The 23,676-nt window shown below is 46.8% G+C and overlaps 1 protein-coding gene across 1 annotated transcript in view; it reads right to left on the bottom strand.

Annotated features, from left to right (window-relative positions):
- hook3 (hook microtubule-tethering protein 3) overlaps window positions 1–23,676 on the bottom strand; it is a 65,044-nt gene that overhangs the window by 4,072 nt on the left and 37,296 nt on the right. The window contains exons 8-11 of the mRNA XM_065006843.1: window positions 23,343–23,506; window positions 20,745–20,885; window positions 19,020–19,221; window positions 17,598–17,708 (exon numbers count right to left, since the gene is read on the bottom strand). Coding sequence (XP_064862915.1) covers window positions 17,598–17,708; window positions 19,020–19,221; window positions 20,745–20,885; window positions 23,343–23,506 — 618 coding nt within the window. The remainder of the gene's footprint in view (window positions 1–17,597; window positions 17,709–19,019; window positions 19,222–20,744; window positions 20,886–23,342; window positions 23,507–23,676) is intronic.

The raw sequence follows: 23,676 nt of genomic DNA, 5'->3' as shown, positions 1-23,676 counted from the left end.
CAGACCACGGCCTCTTCCCGTTACAGACCACGGCCTCTTCCCGTTACAGACCACGGCCTCTTCCCGTTACAGACCACGGCCTCTTCCCGTTACAGACCACGGCCCCTTCCCGTTACAGACCACGGCCCCTTCCCGTTACAGACCACGGCCCCTTCCCGTTACAGACCACGGCCCCTTCCCCGTTACAGACCACGGCCCCTTCCCGTTACAGACCACGGCCTCTTCCCGTTACAGACCACGGCCTCTTCCCGTTACAGACCACAGACCACGGCCTCTTCCCGTTACAGACCACGGCCCCGTTACAGACCACGGCCTCTTCCCGTTACAGACCACGGCCCCTTCCGTTACAGACCACGGCCTCTTCCCGTTACAGACCACGGCCTCTTCCCGTTACAGACCACGGCCTCTTCCCGTTACAGACCACCACAGGCCTCTTCCCGTTACAGACCACGGCCCCTTCCGTTACAGACCACGGCCCCTTCCGTTACAGACCACGGCCCCTTCCCGTTACAGACCACGGCCTCTTCCGTTACAGACCACGGCCTCTTCCCGTTACAGACCACGGCCTCTTCCCGTTACAGACCACGGCCTCTTCCCGTTACAGACCACGGCCTCTTCCCGTTACAGACCACGGCCTCTTCCCGTTACAGACCACGGCCTCTTCCCGTTACAGACCACGGCCCTTCCCTCTTCCCGTTACAGACCACGGCCCCTTCCCGTTACAGACCACGGCCCCTTCCCGTTACAGACCACGCCCCTTCCGTTACAGACCCGGCCCTTCCCGTTACAGACCACGGCCCCTTCCCGTTACAGACCACGGCCTCTTCCCGTTACAGACCACGGCCCCTTCCGTTACAGACCACGGCCCTTCCCGTTACAGACCACGGCCCCTTCCCGTTACAGACCACGGCCCCTTCCCGTTACAGACCACGGCCCCTTCCCGTTACAGACCACGGCCCCCCCGTTACAGACCACGGCCCCTTACAGACCACGGCCCCTTCCCGTTACAGACCACGGCCCCTTCCCGTTACAGACCACGGCCCCTTCCCCCGTTACAGACCACGGCCCTTCCCGTTACAGACCACGGCCCCTTCCCGTTACAGACCACGGCCCCTTCCCGTTACAGACCACGGCCCCTTCCCGTTACAGACCACGGCCTCTTCCCGTTACAGACCACCCGTTACAGACCACGGCCTCTTCCCGTTACAGACCACCCTTCCAGACCAGACCTCTTCCCGTTACAGACCACGGCCTCTTCCCGTTACAGACCACGGCCCTTCCCGTTACAGACCACGGCCCCTTCCCGTTACAGACCACGGCCCCTTCCGTTACAGACCACGGCCCCTTCCCGTTACAGACCACGGCCCCTTCCCGTTACAGACCACGGCCCCTTCCCGTTACAGACCACGGCCTCTTCCCGTTACAGACCACGGCCTCTTCCCGTTACAGACCACGGCCTCTTCCCGTTACAGACCACGGCCTCTTCCCGTTACAGACCACGGCCCTTCCCTTACAGACCACCCATTACAGACCACGGCCCTTCCTTCCCGTTACAGACCACGGCCTCTTCCCGTTACAGACCACGGCCTCTTCCCCGTTACAGACCACGGCCTCTTCCCGTTACAGACCACGGCCTCTTCCGTTACAGACCACGGCCTCTTCCCGTTACAGACCACGGCCTCTTCCCGTTACAGACCACGGCCTCTTCCCGTTACAGACCACCCGTTACAGACCACGGCCTCTTCCCGTTACAGACCACGGCCTCTTCCCGTTACAGACCACCCGTTACAGACCACGGCCTCTTCCCGTTACAGACCACGGCCCCTTCCCGTTACAGACCACGGCCCCTTCCCCCGTTACAGACCACGGCCCCTTCCCGTTACAGACCACGGCCCCTTCCCGTTACAGACCACGGCCCCTTCCCGTTACAGACCACGGCCCCTTCCCGTTACAGACCACGGCCCCTTCCCGTTACAGACCACGGCCCCTTCCCGTTACAGACCACGGCCTCTTCCCGTTACAGACCACGGCCTCTTCCCGTTACAGACCACGGCCTCTTCCCGTTACAGACCACGGCCTCTTCCCGTTACAGACCACGGCCTCTTCCCGTTACAGACCACGGCCCCTTCCCGTTACAGACCACGGCCTCTTCCCGTTACAGACCACGGCCTCTTCCCGTTACAGACCACGGCCTCTTCCCGTTACAGACCACGGCCTCTTCCCGTTACAGACCACGGCCTCTTCCCGTTACAGACCACCCGTTACAGACCACGGCCTCTTCCCGTTACAGACCACGGCCCCTTCCCGTTACAGACCACGGCCCCTTCCCGTTACAGACCACGGCCCCTTCCCGTTACAGACCACGGCCCCTTCCCGTTACAGACCACGGCCCCTTCCCGTTACAGACCACGGCCCCTTCCCCGTTACAGACCACGGCCCCTTCCCGTTACAGACCACGGCCCCTTCCCGTTACAGACCACGGCCCCTTCCCGTTACAGACCACGGCCCCTTCCCGTTACAGACCACGGCCTCTTCCCGTTACAGACCACGGCCTCTTCCCGTTACAGACCACGGCCTCTTCCCGTTACAGACCACGGCCCCTTCCCGTTACAGACCACGGCCCCTTCCCGTTACAGACCACGGCCCCTTCCCCAGACGGCCCCTTCCCGTTACAGACCACGGCCTCTTCCCGTTACAGACCACCCATTACAGACCACGGCCTCTTCCCGTTACAGACCACGGCCTCTTCCCGTAGCAGACCACCCTTTACAGACCACGGCCTCTTCCCGTTACAGACCACGGCCTCTTCCCGTTACAGACCACGGCCCTTCCCGTTACAGACCACGGCCCTTCCGTTACAGACCACGGCCCCTTCCCGTTACAGACCACGGCCCCTTCCCGTTACAGACCACGGCCCCTTCCCGTTACAGACCACGGCCCCTTCCCGTTACAGACCACGGCCCCTTCCGTTACAGACCACGGCCCTTCCCGTTACAGACCACGGCCTCTTCCCGTTACAGACCACGGCCTCTTCCCGTTACAGACCACGGCCTCTTCCCGTTACAGACCACGGCCCTTCCCCAGTTACAGACCACGGCCTCTTCCCGTTACAGACCACGGCCTCTTCCCCAGTTACAGACCACGGCCTCTTCCCGTTACAGACCACGGCCTCTTCCCCGTTACAGACCACGGCCTCTTCCCGTTACAGACCACGGCCTCTTCCCGTTACAGACCACGGACCCCTCTCCCGTTACAGACCACGGCCTCTTCCCGTTACAGACCACGGCCTCTTCCCGTTACAGACCACCCGTTACAGACCACGGCCTCTTCCCGTTACAGACCACGGCCCCTTCCCGTTACAGACCACGGCCTCTTCCCGTTACAGACCACGGCCTCTTCCCGTTACAGACCACGGCCCTTCCCTTACAGACCACCCGTTACAGACCACGGCCCCTTCCCGTTACAGACCACGGCCCCTTCCCGTTACAGACCACGGCCCCTTCCCGTTACAGACCACGGCCCCTTCCCGTTACAGACCACGGCCCCTTCCCGTTACAGACCACGGCCCCTTCCCGTTACAGACCACGGCCTCTTCCCGTTACAGACCACGGCCTCTTCCCGTTACAGACCACGGCCCTTTCTTCCCGTTACAGACCTTCCCGGCGGCCTCTTCCCGTTACAGACCACGGCCCCTTCCCGTTACAGACCACGGCCCCTTCCCGTTACAGACCACGGCCCCTTCCCGTTACAGACCACGGCCTCTTCCCGTTACAGACCACGGCCCCCGTTACAGACCACGGCCTCTTCCCGTTACAGACCACGGCCCTTCCCGTTACAGACCACGGCCCCTTCCCGTTACAGACCACGGCCCCTTCCCGTTACAGACCACGGCCCCTTCCCGTTACAGACCACGGCCCCTTCCCGTTACAGACCACGGCCCCTTCCCGTTACAGACCACGGCCCCTTCCCGTTACAGACCACGGCCCCTTCCCGTTACAGACCACGGCCTCTTCCCGTTACAGACCACGGCCCCTTCCCGTTACAGACCACGGCCCCTTCCCGTTACAGACCACGGCCCCTTCCCGTTACAGACCACGGCCCCTTCCCGTTACAGACCACGGCCCCTTCCCGTTACAGACCACGGCCTCTTCCCGTTACAGACCACCCATTACAGACCACGGCCTCTTCCCGTTACAGACCACGGCCTCTTCCCGTAGCAGACCACCCTTTACAGACCACGGCCTCTTCCCGTTACAGACCACGGCCTCTTCCCGTTACAGACCACGGCCTCTTCCCGTTACAGACCACGGCCCCTTCCCGTTACAGACCACGGCCTCTTCCCGTTACAGACCACCCGTTACAGACCACGGCCCCTTCCCGTTACAGACCACGGCCCCTTCCCGTTACAGACCACGGCCCCTTCCCGTTACAGACCACGGCCCCTTCCCGTTACAGACCACGGCCTCTTCCCGTTACAGACCACGGCCTCTTCCCGTTACAGACCACCCTTTACAGACCACGGCCTCTTCCCGTTACAGACCACGGCCTCTTCCCGTTACAGACCACGGCCTCTTCCCGTTACAGACCACGGCCTCTTCCCGTTACAGACCACGGCCCCTTCCCGTTACAGACCACGGCCCCTTCCCGTTACAGACCACGGCCCCTTCCCGTTACAGACCACGGCCTCTTCCCGTTACAGACCACCCATTACAGACCACGGCCTCTTCCCGTTACAGACCACGGCCTCTTCCCGTTACAGACCACGGCCTCTTCCCGTTGCAGACCACCCGTTACAGACCACGGCCCCTTCCCGTTACAGACCACCCGTTACAGACCACGGCCCCTTCCCGTTACAGACCACGGCCCCTTCCCGTTACAGACCACGGCCCCTTCCCGTTACAGACCACGGCCCCTTCCCGTTACAGACCACGGCCCCTTCCCGTTACAGACCACGGCCTGTAAAGTTTACTGTAAAGTAAATGTTGTCCTGTACACTATAGTAGTACTGAAGTACCCTTAATGTAAAGTCAATGTTGTCATGTAAACTATAGTTGTACTGAAGTACAGTACTGTAAAGTCAATGTTGTCCTGTAGTTCTGTACAGTACTGTAAAGTCAATGTTGTCCTGTAGTTCTGTACAGTACTGTAAAGTCAATGTTGTCCTGTAGTTCTGTACAGTACTGTAAAGTCAATGTTGTCCTGTAGTTCTGTACAGTACTGTAAAGTCAATGTTGTCCTGTAGTTCTGTACAGTACTGTAAAGTCAATGTTGTCCTGTAGTTCTGTACAGTACTGTAAAGTCAATGTTGTCCTGTACAGTACTGTAAAGTCAATGTTGTCCTGTAGTTCTGTACAGTACTGTAAAGTCAATGTTGTCCTGTAGTTCTATACAGTACTGTAAAGTCAATGTTGTCCTGTAGTTATATACAGTACTGTAAAGTCAATGTTGTCCTGTAGTTCTGTACAGTACTGTAAAGTCAATGTTGTCCTGTAGTTCTGTACACTATAGTAGTACTGAAGTACCCTTAATGTAAAGTCAATGTTCTCCTGTAGTTCTGTACAGTACTGTAAAGTCAATGTTGTCCTGTAGTTCTGTAAACTATAGTAGTACTGAAGTACCCTTAATGTAAAGTCAATGTTGTCCTGTAGTTCTGTACAGTAATGTAAAGCCAATGTTGTCCTGTAGTTCTGTACAGTACTGTAAAGTCAATGTTGTCCTGTAGTTCTGTACACTATAGTAGTACTGAAGTACCCTTAATGTAAAGTGAATGTTGTCATGTAAACTATAGTTGTACTGAAGTACAGTACTGTAAAGTCAATGTTGTCCTGTAGTTCTGTACACTATAGTAGTACTGAAGTACCCTTAATGTAAAGTCAATGTTGTCCTGTAAACTATAGTTGTACTGAAGTACAGTACTGTAAAGTAAATGTTGACCTGTAGTTCTGTACAGTACTGTAAAGTCAATGTTGACCTGTAGTACTGTACAGTACTGTAAAGTAAATGTTGACCTGTAGTTCTGTACAGTACTGTAAAGTCAATGTTGACCTGTAGTTCTGTGATTAGAGTAGTACTGAAGTACAGTACTGTAAAGTGAAAGTTGACCTGTAGTTCTGTACAGGACTGTAAAGTCAATGTTAACCTGTAGTTCTGTACAGTACTGTAAAGTCAAATGTTTTCCTGTAAACTATAGTAGTACAGTACTGTAAAGTGAAAGTCAACCTGTAGTTCTGTACAGTACTGCAAAGTCAACCTGTAGTTCTGTACAGGACTGTAAAGTCAACCTGTAGTTCTGTAAAGTACTGTAAAGTCAATGTTGACCTGTAGTTCTTTACAGGACTGTAAAGTAAAAGTCAACCTGTAGTTCTGTACAGGACTGTAAAGTGAAAGTCAACCTGTAGTTCTGTAATTAGAGTAGTACTGAAGTACAGGACTGTAAAGTGAAAGTCAACCTGTAGTTCTGTACAGTACTGTAAAGTGAAAGTCAACCTGTAGTTCTGTACAGTACTGTAAAGTCAATGTTGTCCTGTAGTTCTGTACAGTACTGTTAAGTCAATGTTGTCCTGTAGTTCTAAACAGTACTGTAAAGTCAATGTTGTCCTGTAAACTATAGTTGTACTGAAGTACAGTACTGTAAAGTCAATGTTGTCCTGTAGTTCTGTAAACTATAGTAGTACTGAAGTACCCTTAATGTAAAGTCAATGTTGTCCTGTAAACTATAGTTGTACTGAAGTACAGTACTGTAAAGTCAATGTTGTCCTGTAGTTCTGTACACTATAGTAGTACTGAAGTACCCTTAATGTAAAGTCAATGTTGTCCTGTAAACTATAGTTGTACTGAAGTACAGTACTGTAAAGTCAATGTTGTCCTGTAGTTCTGTACAGTACTGTAAAGTGAAAGTCAACCTGTAGTTCTGTACAGTACTGTAAAGTCAATGTTGACCTGTAGTTCTGTACAGGACTGTAAAGTAAAAGTCAACCTGTAGTTCTGTACAGGACTGTAAAGTGAAAGTCAACCTGTAGTTCTGTAATTAGAGTAGTACTGAAGTACAGGACTGTAAAGTGAAAGTCAACCTGTAGTTCTGTACAGGACTGTAAAGTGAAAGTCAACCTGTAGTTCTGTACAGTACTGTAACGTGAAAGTCAACCTGTAGTTCTGTACAGTACTGTAAAGTGAAAGTCAACCTGTAGTTCTGTACAGTACTGTAAAGTGAAAGTCAACCTGTAGTTCTGTACAGTACTGTAAAGTGAAAGTCAACCTGTAGTTCTGTACAGTACTGTAAAGTGAAAGTCAACCTGTAGTTCTGTACAGTACTGTAAAGTGAAAGTCAACCTGTAGTTCTGTACAGTACTGTAAAGTGAAAGTCAACCTGTAGTTCTGTACATTACTGTAAAGTGAAAGTCAACCTGTAGTTCTGTACAGGACTGTAAAGTGAAAGTCAACCTGTAGTTCTGTACAGTACTGTAAAGTCAACCTGTAGTTCTGTACAGGACTGTAAAGTGAAGTCAACCTGTAGTTCTGTACAGTACTGTAAAGTGAAAGTCAACCTGTAGTTCTGTACATTACTGTAAAGTGAAAGTCAACCTGTATTTCTGTACAGGACTGTAAAGTAAAAGTCAACCTGTAGTTCTGTACAGGACTGTAAAGTGAAAGTCAACCTGTAGTTCTGTACAGGACTGTAAAGTAAAAAGTCAAAGTTCTGTACAGGACTGTAAAGTGAAAGTCAACCTGTAGTTCTGTAATTCAAGAGTTACTGTACTGTAAAGTGAAAGTCAACCTGTAGTTCTGTACATTACTGTAAAGTGAAAGTCAACCTGTAGTTCTGTACAGGACTGTAAAGTCAAAGTCAACCTGTAGTTCTGTACAGGACTGTAAAGTCGATGTTGACCTGTAGTTCTGTACAGGACTGTAAAGTGAAAGTCAACCTGTAGTTCTGTAATTAGAGTAGTACTGAAGTACAGGACTGTAAAGTGAAAGTCAACCTGTAGTTCTGTACAGGACTGTAAAGTGAAAGTCAACCTGTAGTTCTGTACAGTACTGTAAAGTGAAAGTCAACCTGTAGTTCTGTAGAGTACTGTAAAGTGAAAGTCAACCTGTAGTTCTGTACAGTACTGTAAAGTGAAAGTCAACCTGTAGTTCTGTACTGTAAAGTGAAAGTCAACTGTAGTTCTGTACAGTACTGTAAAGTGAAAGTCAACCTGTAGTTCTGTACAGTACTGTAAAGTGAAAGTCAACCTGTAGTTCTGTACATTACTGTAAAGTGAAAGTCAACCTGTAGTTCTGTACAGGACTGTAAAGTCAAAGTCAACCTGTAGTTCTGTAAAGGACTGTAAAGTAAAAGTCAACCTGTAGTTCTGTAATTAGAGTAGTACTGAAGTACAGGACTGTAAAGTAAAAGTCAACCTGTAGTTCTGTACAGGACTGTAAAGTGAAAGTCAACCTGTAGTTCTGTACAGTACTGTAAAGTGAAAGTCAACCTGTAGTTCTGTAGTAGTTCTGTACAGGACTGTAAAGTGAAAGTCAACCTGTAGTTCTGTAGAGTACTGTAAAGTGAAAGTCAACCTGTAGTTCTGTACAGTACTGCAAAGTCAACCTGTAGTTCTGTACAGTACTGTAAAGTCAATGTTGACCTGTAGTTCTGTACAGGACTGTAAAGTAAAAGTCAACCTGAAGTTCTGTACAGGACTGTAAAGTGAAAGTCAACCTGTAGTAGTACTGAGTTACATGACTGTAAAGTGAAAGTCAACCTGTAGTTCTGTACAGTACTGTAAAGTGAAAGTCAACCTGTAGTTCTGTACAGTACTGTAAAGTGAAAGTCAACCTGTAGTTCTGTACAGTACTGTAAAGTCAATGTTGTCCTGTAGTTCTGTACAGTACTGTAAAGTCAATGTTGTCCTGTAGTTCTAAACAGTACTGTAAAGTCAATGTTGTCCTGTAAACTATAGTAGTACTGAAGTACCCTTAATGTAAAGTCAATGTTGTCCTGTAGTTCTAAACAGTACTGTAAAGTCAATGTTGTCCTGTAAACTATAGTTGTACTGAAGTACAGTACTGTAAAGTCAATGTTGTCCTGTAGTTCTGTAAACTATAGTAGTACTGAAGTACCCTTAATGTAAAGTCAATGTTGTCCTGTAGTTCTGTACAGTAATGTAAAGTCAATGTTGTCCTGTAAACTAGTAGTAGTACAGTACTGTAAAGTGAAAGTCAACCTGTAGTTCTGTACATTACTGTAAAGTGAAAGTCAACCTGTAGTTCTGTACAGGACTGTAAAGTAAAAGTCAACCTGTAGTTCTGTACAGGACTGTAAAGTGAAAGTCAACCTGTAGTTCTGTACAGTACTGTAAAGTGAAAGTCAACCTGTAGTTCTGTACATTACTGTAAAGTGAAAGTCAACCTGTAGTTCTGTACAGGACTGTAAAGTCAAAGTCAACCTGTAGTTCTGTAAAGGACTGTAAAGTAAAAGTCAACCTGTAGTTCTGTAATTAGAGTAGTACTGAAGTACAGGTAAAGTAAAAGTCAACCTGTAGTTCTGTACAGGACTGTAAAGTGAAAGTCAACCTGTAGTTCTGTACAGTACTGTAAAGTGAAAGTCAACCTGTAGTTCTGTACAGTACTGTAAAGTCAACCTGTAGTTCTGTACAGGACTGTAAAGTGAAAGTCAACCTGTAGTTCTGTACAGTAAAGTGAAAGTCAATCTGTAGTTCTGTACAGTACTGTAAAGTCAAAGTCAACCTGTAGTTCTGTACAGTACTGTAAAGTGAAATTCAACGTGTAGTTCTGTACAGTACTGTAAAGTGAAAGTCAACCTGTAGTTCTGTAATTAGAGTAGTACTGAAGTACAGGACTGTAAAGTGAAAGTCAACCTGTAGTTCTGTACAGGACTGTAAAGTGAAAGTCAACCTGTAGTTCTGTACAGGACTGTAAAGTGAAAGTCAACCTGTAGTTCTGTACAGGACTGTAAAGTGAAAGTCAACCTGTAGTTCTGTACAGTACTGTAAAGTGAAAGTCAACCTGTAGTCCTGTACATTACTGTAAAGTGAAAGTCAACCTGTAGTTCTGTACAGTACTGTAAAGTGAAAGTCAACCTGTAGTTCTGTACAGTACTGTAAAGTGAAAGTCAACCTGTAGTTCTGTACAGTACTGTAAAGTCAACCTGTAGTTCTGTACAGTACTGTAAAGTCAACCTGTAGTTCTGTACAGTACTGTAAAGTGAAAGTCAACCTGTAGTTCTGTACAGTACTGTAAAGTCAACCTGTAGTTCTGTACAGGACTGTAAAGTGAAAGTCAACCTGTAGTTCTGTAGAGTACTGTAAAGTGAAAGTCAACCTGTAGTTCTGTACAGTACTGCAAAGTCAACCTGTAGTTCTGTACAGTACTGTAAAGTCAATGTTGACCTGTAGTTCTGTACAGGACTGTAAAGTAAAAGTCAACCTGAAGTTCTGTACAGGACTGTAAAGTGAAAGTCAACCTGTAGTAGTACTGAGTTACATGACTGTAAAGTGAAAGTCAACCTGTAGTTCTGTACAGTACTGTAAAGTGAAAGTCAACCTGTAGTTCTGTACAGTACTGTAAAGTGAAAGTCAACCTGTAGTTCTGTACAGTACTGTAAAGTCAATGTTGTCCTGTAGTTCTGTACAGTACTGTAAAGTCAATGTTGTCCTGTAGTTCTAAACAGTACTGTAAAGTCAATGTTGTCCTGTAAACTATAGTAGTACTGAAGTACCCTTAATGTAAAGTCAATGTTGTCCTGTAGTTCTAAACAGTACTGTAAAGTCAATGTTGTCCTGTAAACTATAGTTGTACTGAAGTACAGTACTGTAAAGTCAATGTTGTCCTGTAGTTCTGTAAACTATAGTAGTACTGAAGTACCCTTAATGTAAAGTCAATGTTGTCCTGTAGTTCTGTACAGTAATGTAAAGCCAATGTTGTCCTGTAAACTATAGTAGTACAGTACTGTAAAGTGAAAGTCAACCTGTAGTTCTGTACAGTACTGTAAAGTGAAAGTCAACCTGTAGTTCTGTACAGGACTGTAAAGTCAACTGTAGTTCTGTACAGGACTGTAAAGTGAAAGTCAACCTGTAGTTCTGTACAGTACTGTAAAGTGAAAGTCAACCTGTAGTTCTGTACATTACTGTAAAGTGAAAGTCAACCTGTAGTTCTGTACAGGACTGTAAAGTCAAAGTCAACCTGTAGTTCTGTAAAGGACTGTAAAGTAAAAGTCAACCTGTAGTTCTGTAATTAGAGTAGTACTGAAGTACAGGACTGTAAAGTAAAAGTCAACCTGTAGTTCTGTACAGGACTGTAAAGTGAAAGTCAACCTGTAGTTCTGTACAGTACTGTAAAGTGAAAGTCAACTGTAAAGTACTGTAAAGTCAACCTGTAGTTCTGTACAGGACTGTAAAGTGAAAGTCAACCTGTAGTTCTGTACAGTAAAGTGAAAGTCAATCTGTAGTTCTGTACAGTACTGTAAAGTCAACCTGTAGTTCTGTACAGTACTGTAAAGTGAAATTCAACCTGTAGTTCTGTACAGTACTGTAAAGTGAAAGTCAACCTGTAGTTCTGTACTGAAGTACAGGACTGTAAAGTGAAAGTCAACCTGTAGTTCTGTACAGGACTGTAAAGTGAAAGTCAACCTGTAGTTCTGTACAGGACTGTAAAGTGAAAGTCAACCTGTAGTTCTGTACAGGACTGTAAAGTGAAAGTCAACCTGTAGTTCTGTACAGTACTGTAAAGTGAAAGTCAACCTGTAGTCCTGTACATTACTGTAAAGTGAAAGTCAACCTGTAGTTCTGTACAGTACTGTAAAGTGAAAGTCAACCTGTAGTTCTGTACAGTACTGTAAAGTGAAAGTCAACCTGTAGTTCTGTACAGTACTGTAAAGTCAACCTGTAGTTCTGTACAGTACTGTAAAGTCAACCTGTAGTTCTGTACAGTACTGTAAAGTGGAAGTCAACCTGTAGTTCTGTACAGTACTGTAAAGTGAAAGTCAACCTGTAGTTCTGTACAGTACTGTAAAGTGAAAGTCAACCTGTAGTTCTGTACATTACTGTAAAGTGAAAGTCAACCTGTAGTTCTGTACATTACTGTAAAGTCAACCTGTAGTTCTGTACAGTACTGTAAAGTCAACCTGTAGTTCTGTACAGTACTGTAAAGTGAAAGTCAACCTGTAGTTCTGTACAGTACTGTAAAGTGAAAGTCAACCTGTAGTTCTGTACAGTACTGTAAAGTGAAAGTCAACCTGTAGTTCTGTACAGTACTGTAAAGTGAAAGTCAACCTGTAGTTTGTACAGTACTGTAAAGTGAAAGTCAACCTGTAGTTCTATACAGGACTGTAAAGTGAAAGTCAACCTGTACTTCTGTACAGGACTGTAAAGTCAACCTGTAGTTCTGTACAGTACTGTAAAGTCAACCTGTAGTTCTGTACAGTACTGTAAAGTCAACCTGTAGTTCTGTACAGGACTGTACAGTGAAAGTCAACCTGTAGTTCTGTACAGGACTGTAAAGTCAACCTGTAGTTCTGTACAGGACTGTAAAGTCAACCTGTAGTTCTGTACAGTACTGTAAAGTCAACCTGTAGTTCTGTACAGTACTGTAAAGTGAAAGTCAACCTGTAGTTCTGTACAGGACTGTAAAGTCAACCTGTAGTTCTGTACAGGACTGTAAAATCAACCTGTAGTTCTGTACAGGACTGTAAAGTGAAAGTCAACCTGTAGTTCTGTACAGTACTGTAAAGTCAACCTGTAGTTCTGTACAGGACTGTAAAGTGAAACTCAACCTGTAGTTCTGTACAGTACTGTAAAGTGAAAGTCAACCTGCAGTTCTGTACAGGACTGTAAAGTGAAAGTCAACCTGTAGTTCTGTACAGTACTGTAAAGTGAAAGTCAACCTGTAGTTCTGTACAGTACTGTAAAGTGAAAGTCAACCTGTAGTTCTGTACAGTACTGTAAAGTCAATGTTGTCCTGTAGTTCTGTACAGTACTGTAAAGTCAATGTTGTCCTGTAGTTCTAAACAGTACTGTAAAGTTCTGTCCTGTAAACTATAGTAGTACTGAAGTACCCTTAATGTAAAGTCAATGTTGTCCTGTAGTTCTGTACAGTACTGTAAAGTCAATGTTGTCCAACTATAGTTGTACTGAAGTACAGTACTGTAAAGTCAATGTTGTCCTGTAGTTCTGTAAACTATAGTAGTACTGAAGTACCTTGATGTAAAGTCAATGTTGTCCTGTAGTTCTGTACAGTAATGTAAAGCCAATGTAGTTCTGTAAACTATAGTAGTACAGTACTGTAAAGTGAAAGTCAACCTGTAGTTCTGTACAGTACTGTAAAGTGAAAGTCAACCTGTAGTTCTGTACAGTACTGTAAAGTCAACCTGTAGTTCTGTACAGGACTGTAAAGTGAAAGTCAACCTGTAGTTCTGTACAGTACTGTAAAGTGAAAGTCAACCTGTAGTTCTGTACATTACTGTAAAGTGAAAGTCAACCTGTAGTTCTGTACAGGACTGTAAAGTCAAAGTCAACCTGTAGTTCTGTAAGGACTGTAAAGTGAAAGTCAACCTGTAGTTCTGTAATTAGAGTAGTACTGAAGTACAGGACTGTAAAGTGAAAGTCAACCTGTAGTTCTGTACAGGACTGTAAAGTGAAAGTCAACCTGTAGTTCTGTACAGTACTGTAAAGTGAAAGTCAACCTGTAGTTCTGTACAGTACTGTAAAGTCAACCTGTAGTTCTGTACAGGACTGTAAAGTGAAAGTCAACCTGTAGTTCTGTACAGTACTGTGAAAGTCAATCTGTAGTTCTGTACAGTACTGTAAAGTCAACCTGTAGTTCTGTACAGTACTGTAAAGTGAAATTCAACCTGTAGTTCTGTACAGTACTGTAAAGTGAAAGTCAACCTGTAGTTCTGTAATTAGAGTAGTACTGAAGTACAGGACTGTAAAGTGAAAGTCAACCTGTAGTTCTGTACAGGACTGTAAAGTGAAAGTCAACCTGTAGTTCTGTACAGGACTGTAAAGTGAAAGTCAACCTGTAGTTCTGTACAGTACTGTAAAGTGAAAGTCAACCTGTAGTTCTGTACAGTACTGTAAAGTGAAAGTCAACCTGTAGTCCTGTACATTACTGTAAAGTGAAAGTCAACCTGTAGTTCTGTACAGTACTGTAAAGTGAAAGTCAACCTGTAGTTCTGTACAGTACTGTAAAGTGAAAGTCAACCTGTAGTTCTGTACAGGTACTGTAAAGTCAACCTGTAAAGTACTGTAAAGTCAACCTGTAGTTCTGTACAGTACTGTAAAAAGTCAACCTGTAGTTCTGTACAGTACTGTAAAGTGAAAGTCAACCTGTAGTTCTGTACAGTACTGTAAAGTGAAAGTCAACCTGTAGTTCTGTACATTACTGTAAAGTGAAAGTCAACCTGTAGTTCTGTACATTACTGTGTCAAAGTCAACCTGTAGTTCTGTACAGTACTGTGAAAGTCAACCTGTAGTTCTGTACACTGTACTGTAAAGTCAACCTGTAGTTCTGTACAGTACTGTAAAGTGAAAGTCAACCTGTAGTTCTGTACAGTACTGTAAAGTGAAAGTCAACCTGTAGTTCTGTACAGTACTGTAAAGTGAAAGTCAACCTGTAGTTCTGTACAGTACTGTAAAGTGAAAGTCAACCTGTAGTTCTGTACAGGACTGTAAAGTGAAAGTCAACCTGTAGTTCTGTACAGGACTGTCAAAGTTCTGTACAGGACTGTACAGTGAAAGTCAACCTGTAGTTCTGTACAGGACTGTAAAGTCAACCTGTAGTTCTGTACAGGACTGTAAAGTCAACCTGTAGTTCTGTACAGTACTGTAAAGTCAACCTGTAGTTCTGTACAGTACTGTAAAGTGAAAGTCAACCTGTAGTTCTGTACAGGACTGTAAAGTCAACCTGTAGTTCTGTACAGGACTGTAAAATCAACCTGTAGTTCTGTACAGGACTGTAAAGTGAAAGTCAACCTGTAGTTCTGTACAGTACTGTAAAGTCAACCTGTAGTTCTGTACAGGACTGTAAAGTGAAACTCAACCTGTAGTTCTGTACAGTACTGTAAAGTGAAAGTCAACCTGCAGTTCTGTACAGGACTGTAAAGTGAAAGTCAACCTGTAGTTCTGTACAGTACTGTAAAGTGAAAGTCAACCTGTAGTTCTGTACAGTACTGTAAAGTGAAAGTCAACCTGTAGTTCTGTACATTACTGTAAAGTGAAAGTCAACCTGTAGTTCTGTACAGGACTGTAACGTGAAAGTCAACCTGTAGTTCTGTACAGGACTGTAAAGTCAAAGTCAACCTGTAGTTCTGTACAGGACTGTAAAGTCAACCTGTAGTTCTGTACAGGACTGTAAAGTAAAAGTCAACCTGTAGTTCTGTAATTAGAGTAGTACTGAAGTACAGGACTGTAAAGTGAAAGTCAACCTGTAGTTCTGTACAGGACTGTAAAGTGAAAGTCAACCTGTAGTTCTGTACAGTACTGTAAAGTGAAAGTCAACCTGTAGTTCTGTACAGTACTGTAAAGTCAACCTGTAGTTCTGTACAGGACTGTAAAGTGAAAGTCAACCTGTAGTTCTGTACAGTACTGTAAAGTGAAAGTCAACCTGTAGTTCTGTACAGTACTGTAAAGTCAACCTGTAGTTCTGTACAGTACTGTAAAGTGATATTCAACCTGTAGTTCTGTACAGTACTGTAAAGTGAAAGTAAACCTGTAGTTCTGTAATTAGAGTAGTACTGAAGTACAGGACTGTAAAGTGAAAGTCAACCTGTAGTTCTGTACAGGACTGTAAAGTGAAAGTCAACCTGTAGTTCTGTACAGTACTGTAAAGTGAAAGTCAACCTGTAGTTCTGTACAGGACTGTAAAGTGAAAGTCAACCTGTAGTTCTGTACAGGACTGTAAAGTGAAAGTCAACCTGTAGTTCTGTACAGTACTGTAAAGTGAAAGTCAACCTGTAGTCCTGTACATGACTGTAAAGTGAAAGTCAACCTGTAGTTCTGTACAGTACTGTAAAGTGAAAGTCAACCTGTAGTTCTGTACAGTACTGTAAAGTGAAAGTCAACCTGTAGTTCTGTACAGTACTGTAAAGTCAACCTGTAGTTCTGTACAGTACTGTAAAGTCAACCTGTAGTTCTGTACAGTAGTGTAAAGTGAAAGTCAACCTGTAGTTCTGTACAGTACTGTAAAGTGAAAGTCAACCTGTAGTTCTGTACAGTACTGTAAAGTGAAAGTCAACCTGTAGTTCTGTACAGTACTGTAAAGTGAAAGTCAACCTGTAGTTCTATACAGGACTGTAAAGTGAAAGTCAACCTGTAGTTCTGTACAGGACTGTAAAGTGAAAGTCAACCTGTAGTTCTGTACAGTACTGTAAAGTCAACCTGTAGTTCTGTACAGGACTGTACAGTGAAAGTCAACCTGTAGTTCTGTACAGGACTGTAAAGTCAACCTGTAGTTCTGTACAGGACTGTAAAGTCAACCTGTAGTTCTGTACAGGACTGTAAAGTCAACCTGTAGTTCTGTACAGGACTGTAAAGTCAACCTGTAGTTCTGTACAGTACTGTAAAGTCAACCTGTAGTTCTGTACAGTACTGTAAAGTGAAAGTCAACCTGTAGTTCTGTACAGGACTGTAAAGTCAACCTGTAGTTCTGTACAGGACTGTAAAATCAACCTGTAGTTCTGTACAGGACTGTAAAGTGAAAGTCAACCTGTAGTTCTGTACAGTACTGTAAAGTCAACCTGTAGTTCTGTACAGGACTGTAAAGTGAAAGTCAACCTGTAGTTCTGTACAGTACTGTAAAGTCAATGTTGACCTGTAGTTCTGTACAGGACTGTAAAGTGAAAGTCAACCTGTAGTTCTGTACAGGACTGTAAAGTGAAAGTCAACCTGTAGTTCTGTAATTAGAGTAGTACTGAAGTACAGGACTGTAAAGTGAAAGTCAACCTGTAGTTCTGTACAGGACTGTAAAGTGAAAGTCAACCTGTAGTTCTGTACAGTACTGTAAAGTGAAAGTCAACCTGTAGTTCTGTACAGTACTGTAAAGTGAAAGTCAACCTGTAGTTCTGTACATTACTGTAAAGTGAAAGTCAACCTGTAGTTCTGTACAGGACTGTAAAGTCAACCTGTAGTTCTGTACAGGACTGTAAAATCAACCTGTAGTTCTGTACAGGACTGTAAAGTGAAAGTCAACCTGTAGTTCTGTACAGTACTGTAAAGTCAACCTGTAGTTCTGTACAGGACTGTAAAGTGAAAGTCAACCTGTAGTTCTGTACAGTACTGTAAAGTCAATGTTAACCTGTAGTTCTGTACAGGACTGTAAAGTCAACCTGTAGTTCTGTACAGGACTGTAAAGTGAAAGTCAACCTGTAGTTCTGTACAGGACTGTAAAGTCAACCTGTAGTTCTGTACAGGACTGTAAAGTCAACCTGTAGTTCTGTACAGGACTGTAAAGTCAACCTGTAGTTCTGTACAAGACTGTAAAGTCAACCTGTAGTTCTGTACAGGACTGTAAAGTCAACCTGTAGTTCTGTACAAGACTGTAAAGTCAACCTGTAGTTCTGTACAGGACTGTAAAGTGAAATGAACCATTGTAACACCTACATCCTTTTCTTTCTGGAGAGAGTCCACCTTCTCCTTGAGTCTCTTGTATTCAAACTCCATCTTGTCTGTCTTTTTGGACTCCTCAGACAGCTTGTTCTGCAGCTCTACCACCTGGGGACAACAAGGACAGTATGTTAACCTGTCTCTCTGTGTGTTTGTAGTGGTGTTCAGTCTCTATCCATACCTGTCTCTCTGTGTGTTTGTAGTTGTGTGTAGTGGTGTTCAGTCTCTATCCATACCCGTCTCTCTGTGTGTTTGTAGTTGTGTGTAGTGGTGTTCGGTCTCTATCCATACCTGTCTCTCTGTGTGTTTGTAGTGGTGTTCAGTCTCTATCCATACCGGTCTCTCTGTGTGTTTGTAGTGGTGTTCGGTCTCTATCCATACCTGTCTCTGTGTGTGTGTGTAGTGGTGTTCAGTCTCTACCCATACCTGTCTCTCTGTGTGTTTGTAGTTGTGTGTAGTGGTGTTTGGTCTCTATCCATACCTGTCTCTCTGTGTGTTTGTAGTGGTGTTCGGTCTCTATCCATACCTGTCTCTCTGTGTGTTTGTAGTGGTGTTCAGTCTCTATCCATACCCATCTCTCTCTGTGTGTGTAGTGGTGTTCAGTCTCTATCCATACCCGTCTCTCTGTGTGTGTGTGTAGTGGCGTTCGGTCTCTATCCATACCCGTCTCTCTCTGTGTGTGTGTAGTGGTGTTCAGTCTCTATCCATACCTGTCTCTCTGTGTGTGTGTAGTGATGTGTAGTGGTGTTCAGTCTCTATCCATACCCATCTCTCTCTGTGTGTGTGTAGTGGCGTTCGGTCTCTATCCATACCTGTCTCTCTCTGTGTGTGTGTAGTGGTGTTCGGTCTCTATCCATACCTGTCTCTCTGTGTGTGTAGTGGTGTTCGGTCTCTATCCATACCTGTCTCTCTGTGTGTGTGTAGTGGTGTTCGGTCTCTATCCATACCCGTCTCTCTGTGTGTGTGTAGTGGTGTTCGGTCTCTATCCATACCCATCTCTCTCTGTGTGTGTGTAGTGGTGTTCAGTCTCTACCCATACCTGTCTCTCTGTGTGTTTGTAGTTGTGTGTAGTGGTGTTCGGTCTCTATCCATACCTGTCTCTCTGTGTGTGTGTAGTGGTGTTCGGTCTCTATCCATACCTGTCTCTCTCTGTGTGTGTGTAGTGATGTTCGGTCTCTATCCATACCTGTCTCTCTGTGTGTGTGTAGTGGTGTTCGGTCTCTATCCATACCCGTCTCTCTGTGTGTGTGTGTAGTGGTGTTCGGTCTCTATCCATACCCATCTCTCTCTGTGTGTGTGTAGTGGTGTTCGGTCTCTATCCATACCCATCTCTCTCTGTGTGTTTGTAGTGGTGTTCGGTCTCTATCCATACCCATCTCTCTCTGTGTGTGTGTAGTGGTGTTCAGTCTCTATCCATACCTGTCTCTTGTAGGACTCCAGCTGTCCTCTCGTGGTGTTGGCCTTGCGTACTTCTTCCTCCAGACTGACAGTGTTCTGCATGTACAGAGTGTTCTTCTCCTCCAACAGCTTGACCTGTCTCCTCAGATCTCCCAGGTCCTCCAGCTTCTTCTTATACGACTCCACCATGACCTCCAGCTTGGACACCTTGTCTGACGAGTGTCTGTGTGACACATACACGAGCTAAGGGTTAGTGTCTATACTGTAGCGCTGCCAGTGGGCTGCAAACTAGTGGACCACTACATGCTACCATGGTTGGGGTCAATTCCATTTCAATTGAGTCAACTCAGGTATTAAACTGAAATTCCAGGGGTTAAGGTGTAGGGGGATTAGGGGGTAGGGGGGTTAGGGTGTAGAGGGGGTTAGGGTGTAGGGGGTTAGGGTGTAGGGGGGTTAGGGTGTAGGGGGGTTAGGGTGTAGGGGGTTAGGGTGTAGGCGGGTTAGGGTGTAGGAGGGTTGGGGTGTAGGGGGTTAGGGTGTAGGGGGTTAGGGTGTAGGTTGGTTAGGGTGTAGGGGGGTTAGGGTGTAGGGAGGGTTAGGGTGTAGGGAGGGTTAGGGTGTAGGGGGTTAGGGTGTAGGGGGTTAAGGTGTAGGGGGGTTAGGGTGTAGGAGGGTTAGGGTGTAGGGTGTAGGGGGGGTTAGGGTGTAGGGGGTTAGGGTGTAGGAGGGTTAGGGTGTAGGGGGTTAGGGTGTAGGGGGTTAGGGTGTAGGGGGGTTAGGGTGTAGGAGGGTTGGGGTGTAGGAGGGTTAGGGTGTAGGGGGTTAGGGTGTAGTGGGGGTTAGGGTGTAGTGGGGGTTAGGGTGTAGGGGGTTAGGGTGTAGGGGTTAGGGTGTAGGGTATAGGAGTTATGGTGTAGGAGGTTAGGGTGTAGGGGGGTTAGGATGTAGGGGGTTAGGGTGTAAGGGGTTAGGGTGTAGGAGGGTTAGGGTATAGGGGTTAGGGTATAGGGGTTATGGTGTAGGGGGTTAGGGTGTAAGGGGTAGGGGGTTAGGGTGGTTAGGGTTTAAGGGTTAGGGTGTAGGGTGGTTAGGGTTTAAGGGTTAGGGTGTAGGGGGTTAGGGTGTAGGGGTTAGGGTGTAGGAGGGTTAGGGTATAGCGGGGTAAAGGTGTAGGAGGGTTAGGGGTTAGAGTATAGGGTATAGGGGTTATGGTGTAAGGGTTAGGGTGTAGGGTATAGGGGTTAGAGTATAGGGTATAGGGGTTAGAGTATAGGGTATAGGGGTTAGTGTATAGGGGTTAGGGTGTAAGGGTTAGGGTGTAAGGGTTGGGGTGTAGGGTGTAGGGTTAGTGTATAGGGGTTTGGGTATAGGGGTTTGGGTATAGGGTTAGGGTATAGGGGTTAGGGTATAGGGGTTAGGGTATAGGGGTTAGGGGTTTGGGTATAGGGGTTAGGGGTTAGGGTACAGGGCCAGGGGTTAGGGGTTAGGGTATAGGGGTTAGGGTATAGGGGTTTGGGTATAGGGGTTAGGGTATAGGGGTTTGGGTATAGGGGTTTGGGTATAGGGGTTTGGGTATAGGGGTTAGGGTATAGGGGTTAGGGTATAGGGGTTTGGGTATAGGGGTTTGGGTATAGGGGTTAGGGTATAGGGGTTAGGGTATAGGGGTTAGGGTATAGGGGTTTGGGTATAGGGGTTTGGGTATAGGGGTTAGGGTATAGGGGTTAGGGGTTAGGGTGTAGTTCCTACCGGAGTACATCCATTTCGTCCTTCAGTGTCTGGGCCTCGTCAGCCAGGGATGTGAGCTCTTCATTCTGTCCCCTCAGCTCTGTCAGCTCCTTCTCCAACTCCCTACAGTGGATCCGATAGTCATCCTTCGCTGCCTCCATTCTGCAGACACCCCAGAGAGAGAAACGTACACCTCAGTCCAAACTGACACAACAACAACACACACAGTGACGACAGATGTGGATACACAAACTCACAGGTCACACACAGTACCTCAAAAGCTTCAACATGAGATTGGAGGTGATGAGGTTTTCATGCAAAATGAAATTCTGAAAGTCGTTAGAGGATGTTGTGCCCAGTTGGTGCGGCTCCAGGTGAGGGGGGGGGGGTACCAAGCGCCTTAGAAAACGCCCCCGAAGGAGAGCTGTCTACCACCCCAGAAGGAGAAGGGTCTACCCGGTCTACCACCCCAGAAGGAGAGCGGTCTACCACCCCAGAAGGAGAGGGGTCTACCACCCCAGAAGGAGAGCGGTCTACCACCCCAGAAGGAGAGCGGTCTACCACCCCAGAAGGAGAGCGGTCTACCACCCCAGAAGGAGAGCGGTCTACCACCCCAGAAGGAGAGGGGTCTACCGCCCCAGAAGGAGAGCGGTCTACCGCCCCAGAAGGAGAGCGGTCTACCACCCCAGAAGGAGAGGGGTCTACCGCCCCAGAAGGAGAGCGGTCTACCGCCCCAGAAGGAGAGGGGTCTACCGCCCCAGAAGGAGAGGGGTCTACCGCCCCAGAAGGAGAGGGGTCTACCGCCCCAGAAGGAGAGGGGTCTACCGCCCCAGAAGGAGAGGGGTCTACCGCCCCAGAAGGAGAGGGGTCTACCGCCCCAGAAGGAGAGGGGTCTACCGCCCCAGAAGGAGAGGGTTCTACCGCCCCAGAAGGAGAGGGGTCTACCGCCCCAGAAGGAGAGGGGTCTACCACCCCAGAAGGAGAGGTTTCTACCACCCCAGAAGGAGAGGGGTCTACCGCCCCAGAAGGAGAGGGGTCTACCCGGTCTACCACCCCAGAAGGAGAGGGTTCTACCACCCCAGAAGGAGAGGGGTCTACCGTCCCAAAAGGAGAGGGGTTTACCGTCCCAGAAGGAGAGGGGTTTACCCGGTCTACCGCCCCAGAAAGAGAGGGGTCTAACACCCCAGAAGGAGAGGGGTTTACCCGGTCTACCGCCCCAGAAAGAGAGGGGTCTACCACCCCAGAAGGAGAGTGGTCTACAATGGATGAGCGCCGAAACCCATTGTCCAGCGTTTCCCAAAACTGGTCCTGGGACCCAAAGAAGTGCACGTTTTGGTTTTTGCCCCAACTCATCATCATCAAACTTTGATCACTTGAATCAGCTGGGTGAGGGTGACCTAGACCTCTGGCCCACAGGCAGAGAGGTCCCATGGGTGAGGGTGACCTAGACCGCTGGCCACCAGGCAGAGAGGTCCCATGGGTGAGGGTGACCTAGACTTCTTTGCTTTGAGGACAATACAGTGCCACCGACACGGCCCGCGACCTAAGACTATGGGCTCTCCTTCTCAGTGGCTGATGTAAGTAAAACATTTAAGCATGTTAACCCTCGCTAGGCTGCCGGCCCAGACGGCATCCCCAGCCGCGTCCTCAGAGCATGTGCAGACCAGCTGGCTGGTTTGTTTACGGACATATTCAATCAATCCTTATCCTAGTCTGCTGTTCCCACATGCTTCAAGAGGGCCACCATTGTTCCTGTTCCCAAGAAAGCAACGGTAACTGAACTAAATTACTACCGCCCCGTAGCACTCACTTCTGTCATCCTGAAGTGCTTTGAGAGACTAGTTAGGGATCATATCATCTCCACCCTACCTGACACCCTAGGCCCACTTCAATTTGCTTACCGCCCCAGTAGGTCCACAGACGATGCAATCGCCATCACACTGCACACTGCCCTATCCCATCTGGACAAGAGGAATACCTATGTAAGAATGCTGTTCATTGACTACAGACCCTGGGTCTCGACCCCGCCTTCTGCAACTGGGACCTGGACTTCCTGACGGGCCGCCCCCCAGGTGGTTAAGGTAGGAAACAACATCTCCACCCCGCTGATCCTCAACACTGGGGCCCCACAAGGGTGTGTTCTCAGCCCCCTCCTGTACTCCCTGTTCACCCACGACTGCGTGGCCAAGAACGCCTCCAACTCAATCATCAAGTTTGCGGATGACACAGCAGTGGTAGGCCTGATCACCAACAATGACGAGACGGCCTACAGGGATGATGTGAGAGCCCTCGGAGTGCGTTGTTAGGAAAATAACAGCTCACTCAATGTCAGCAAAACAAAAAGAGATCATCGTGGACTTCAGGAAGCAGCAAAGGGAGCACCCCCCTATCCACAGACGGGACAGTAGTGGAGAAGTTTTTGTGTTCCTCGGCTTACACATTACCAACATGAATGAACTAAAGATAAAACATTACATCATATAACATCCCTACACCACCGCATATCCACACCATGTTCATTGTCGTTCATTGTGCTCTTAAGGATGGGGAAGAGAACCAGCTAGGCCACCACCTGTTTGCCGGTCATCCCTCCCCACCCCTCCACTTTAAGAGTGTTACCTGAAGGTCTCCTCCTGGAGATGTTCTAGTTGTGTCTGCAGCTGCAGGTGTCTACGTCCTACAGGGCTGTTCAGGTCTTCTATGGAGTCAGACTGGTTGAGACGCTCCATGAGGATCTGGTTCTCAGCCAGGAGACTACCCCTCTCCTCCTGTAGCGCTGCCACCTGGTGGGGGGGGGAGGGGAACACGTCAATACGGTCAACTTTAAACATTTCCGAGAGGCTCATATCATTGAACAAACCATCTACTATTTAGTTCAGTTTTTACAAAAAAAACACCATAACATGTTTCTTAAAACATAAAACACAGGAAAACTTTTTTTTTTTTTTTTCAT

The sequence above is a fragment of the Oncorhynchus nerka genome, linkage group LG22 (assembly GCF_034236695.1).
Source record: "Oncorhynchus nerka isolate Pitt River linkage group LG22, Oner_Uvic_2.0, whole genome shotgun sequence".
NCBI lineage: Eukaryota > Metazoa > Chordata > Actinopteri > Salmoniformes > Salmonidae > Oncorhynchus > Oncorhynchus nerka.
The sequence above is the reverse complement of the archived record's forward strand: the minus strand, read 5'-3'. Positions and strand labels throughout refer to the sequence as shown.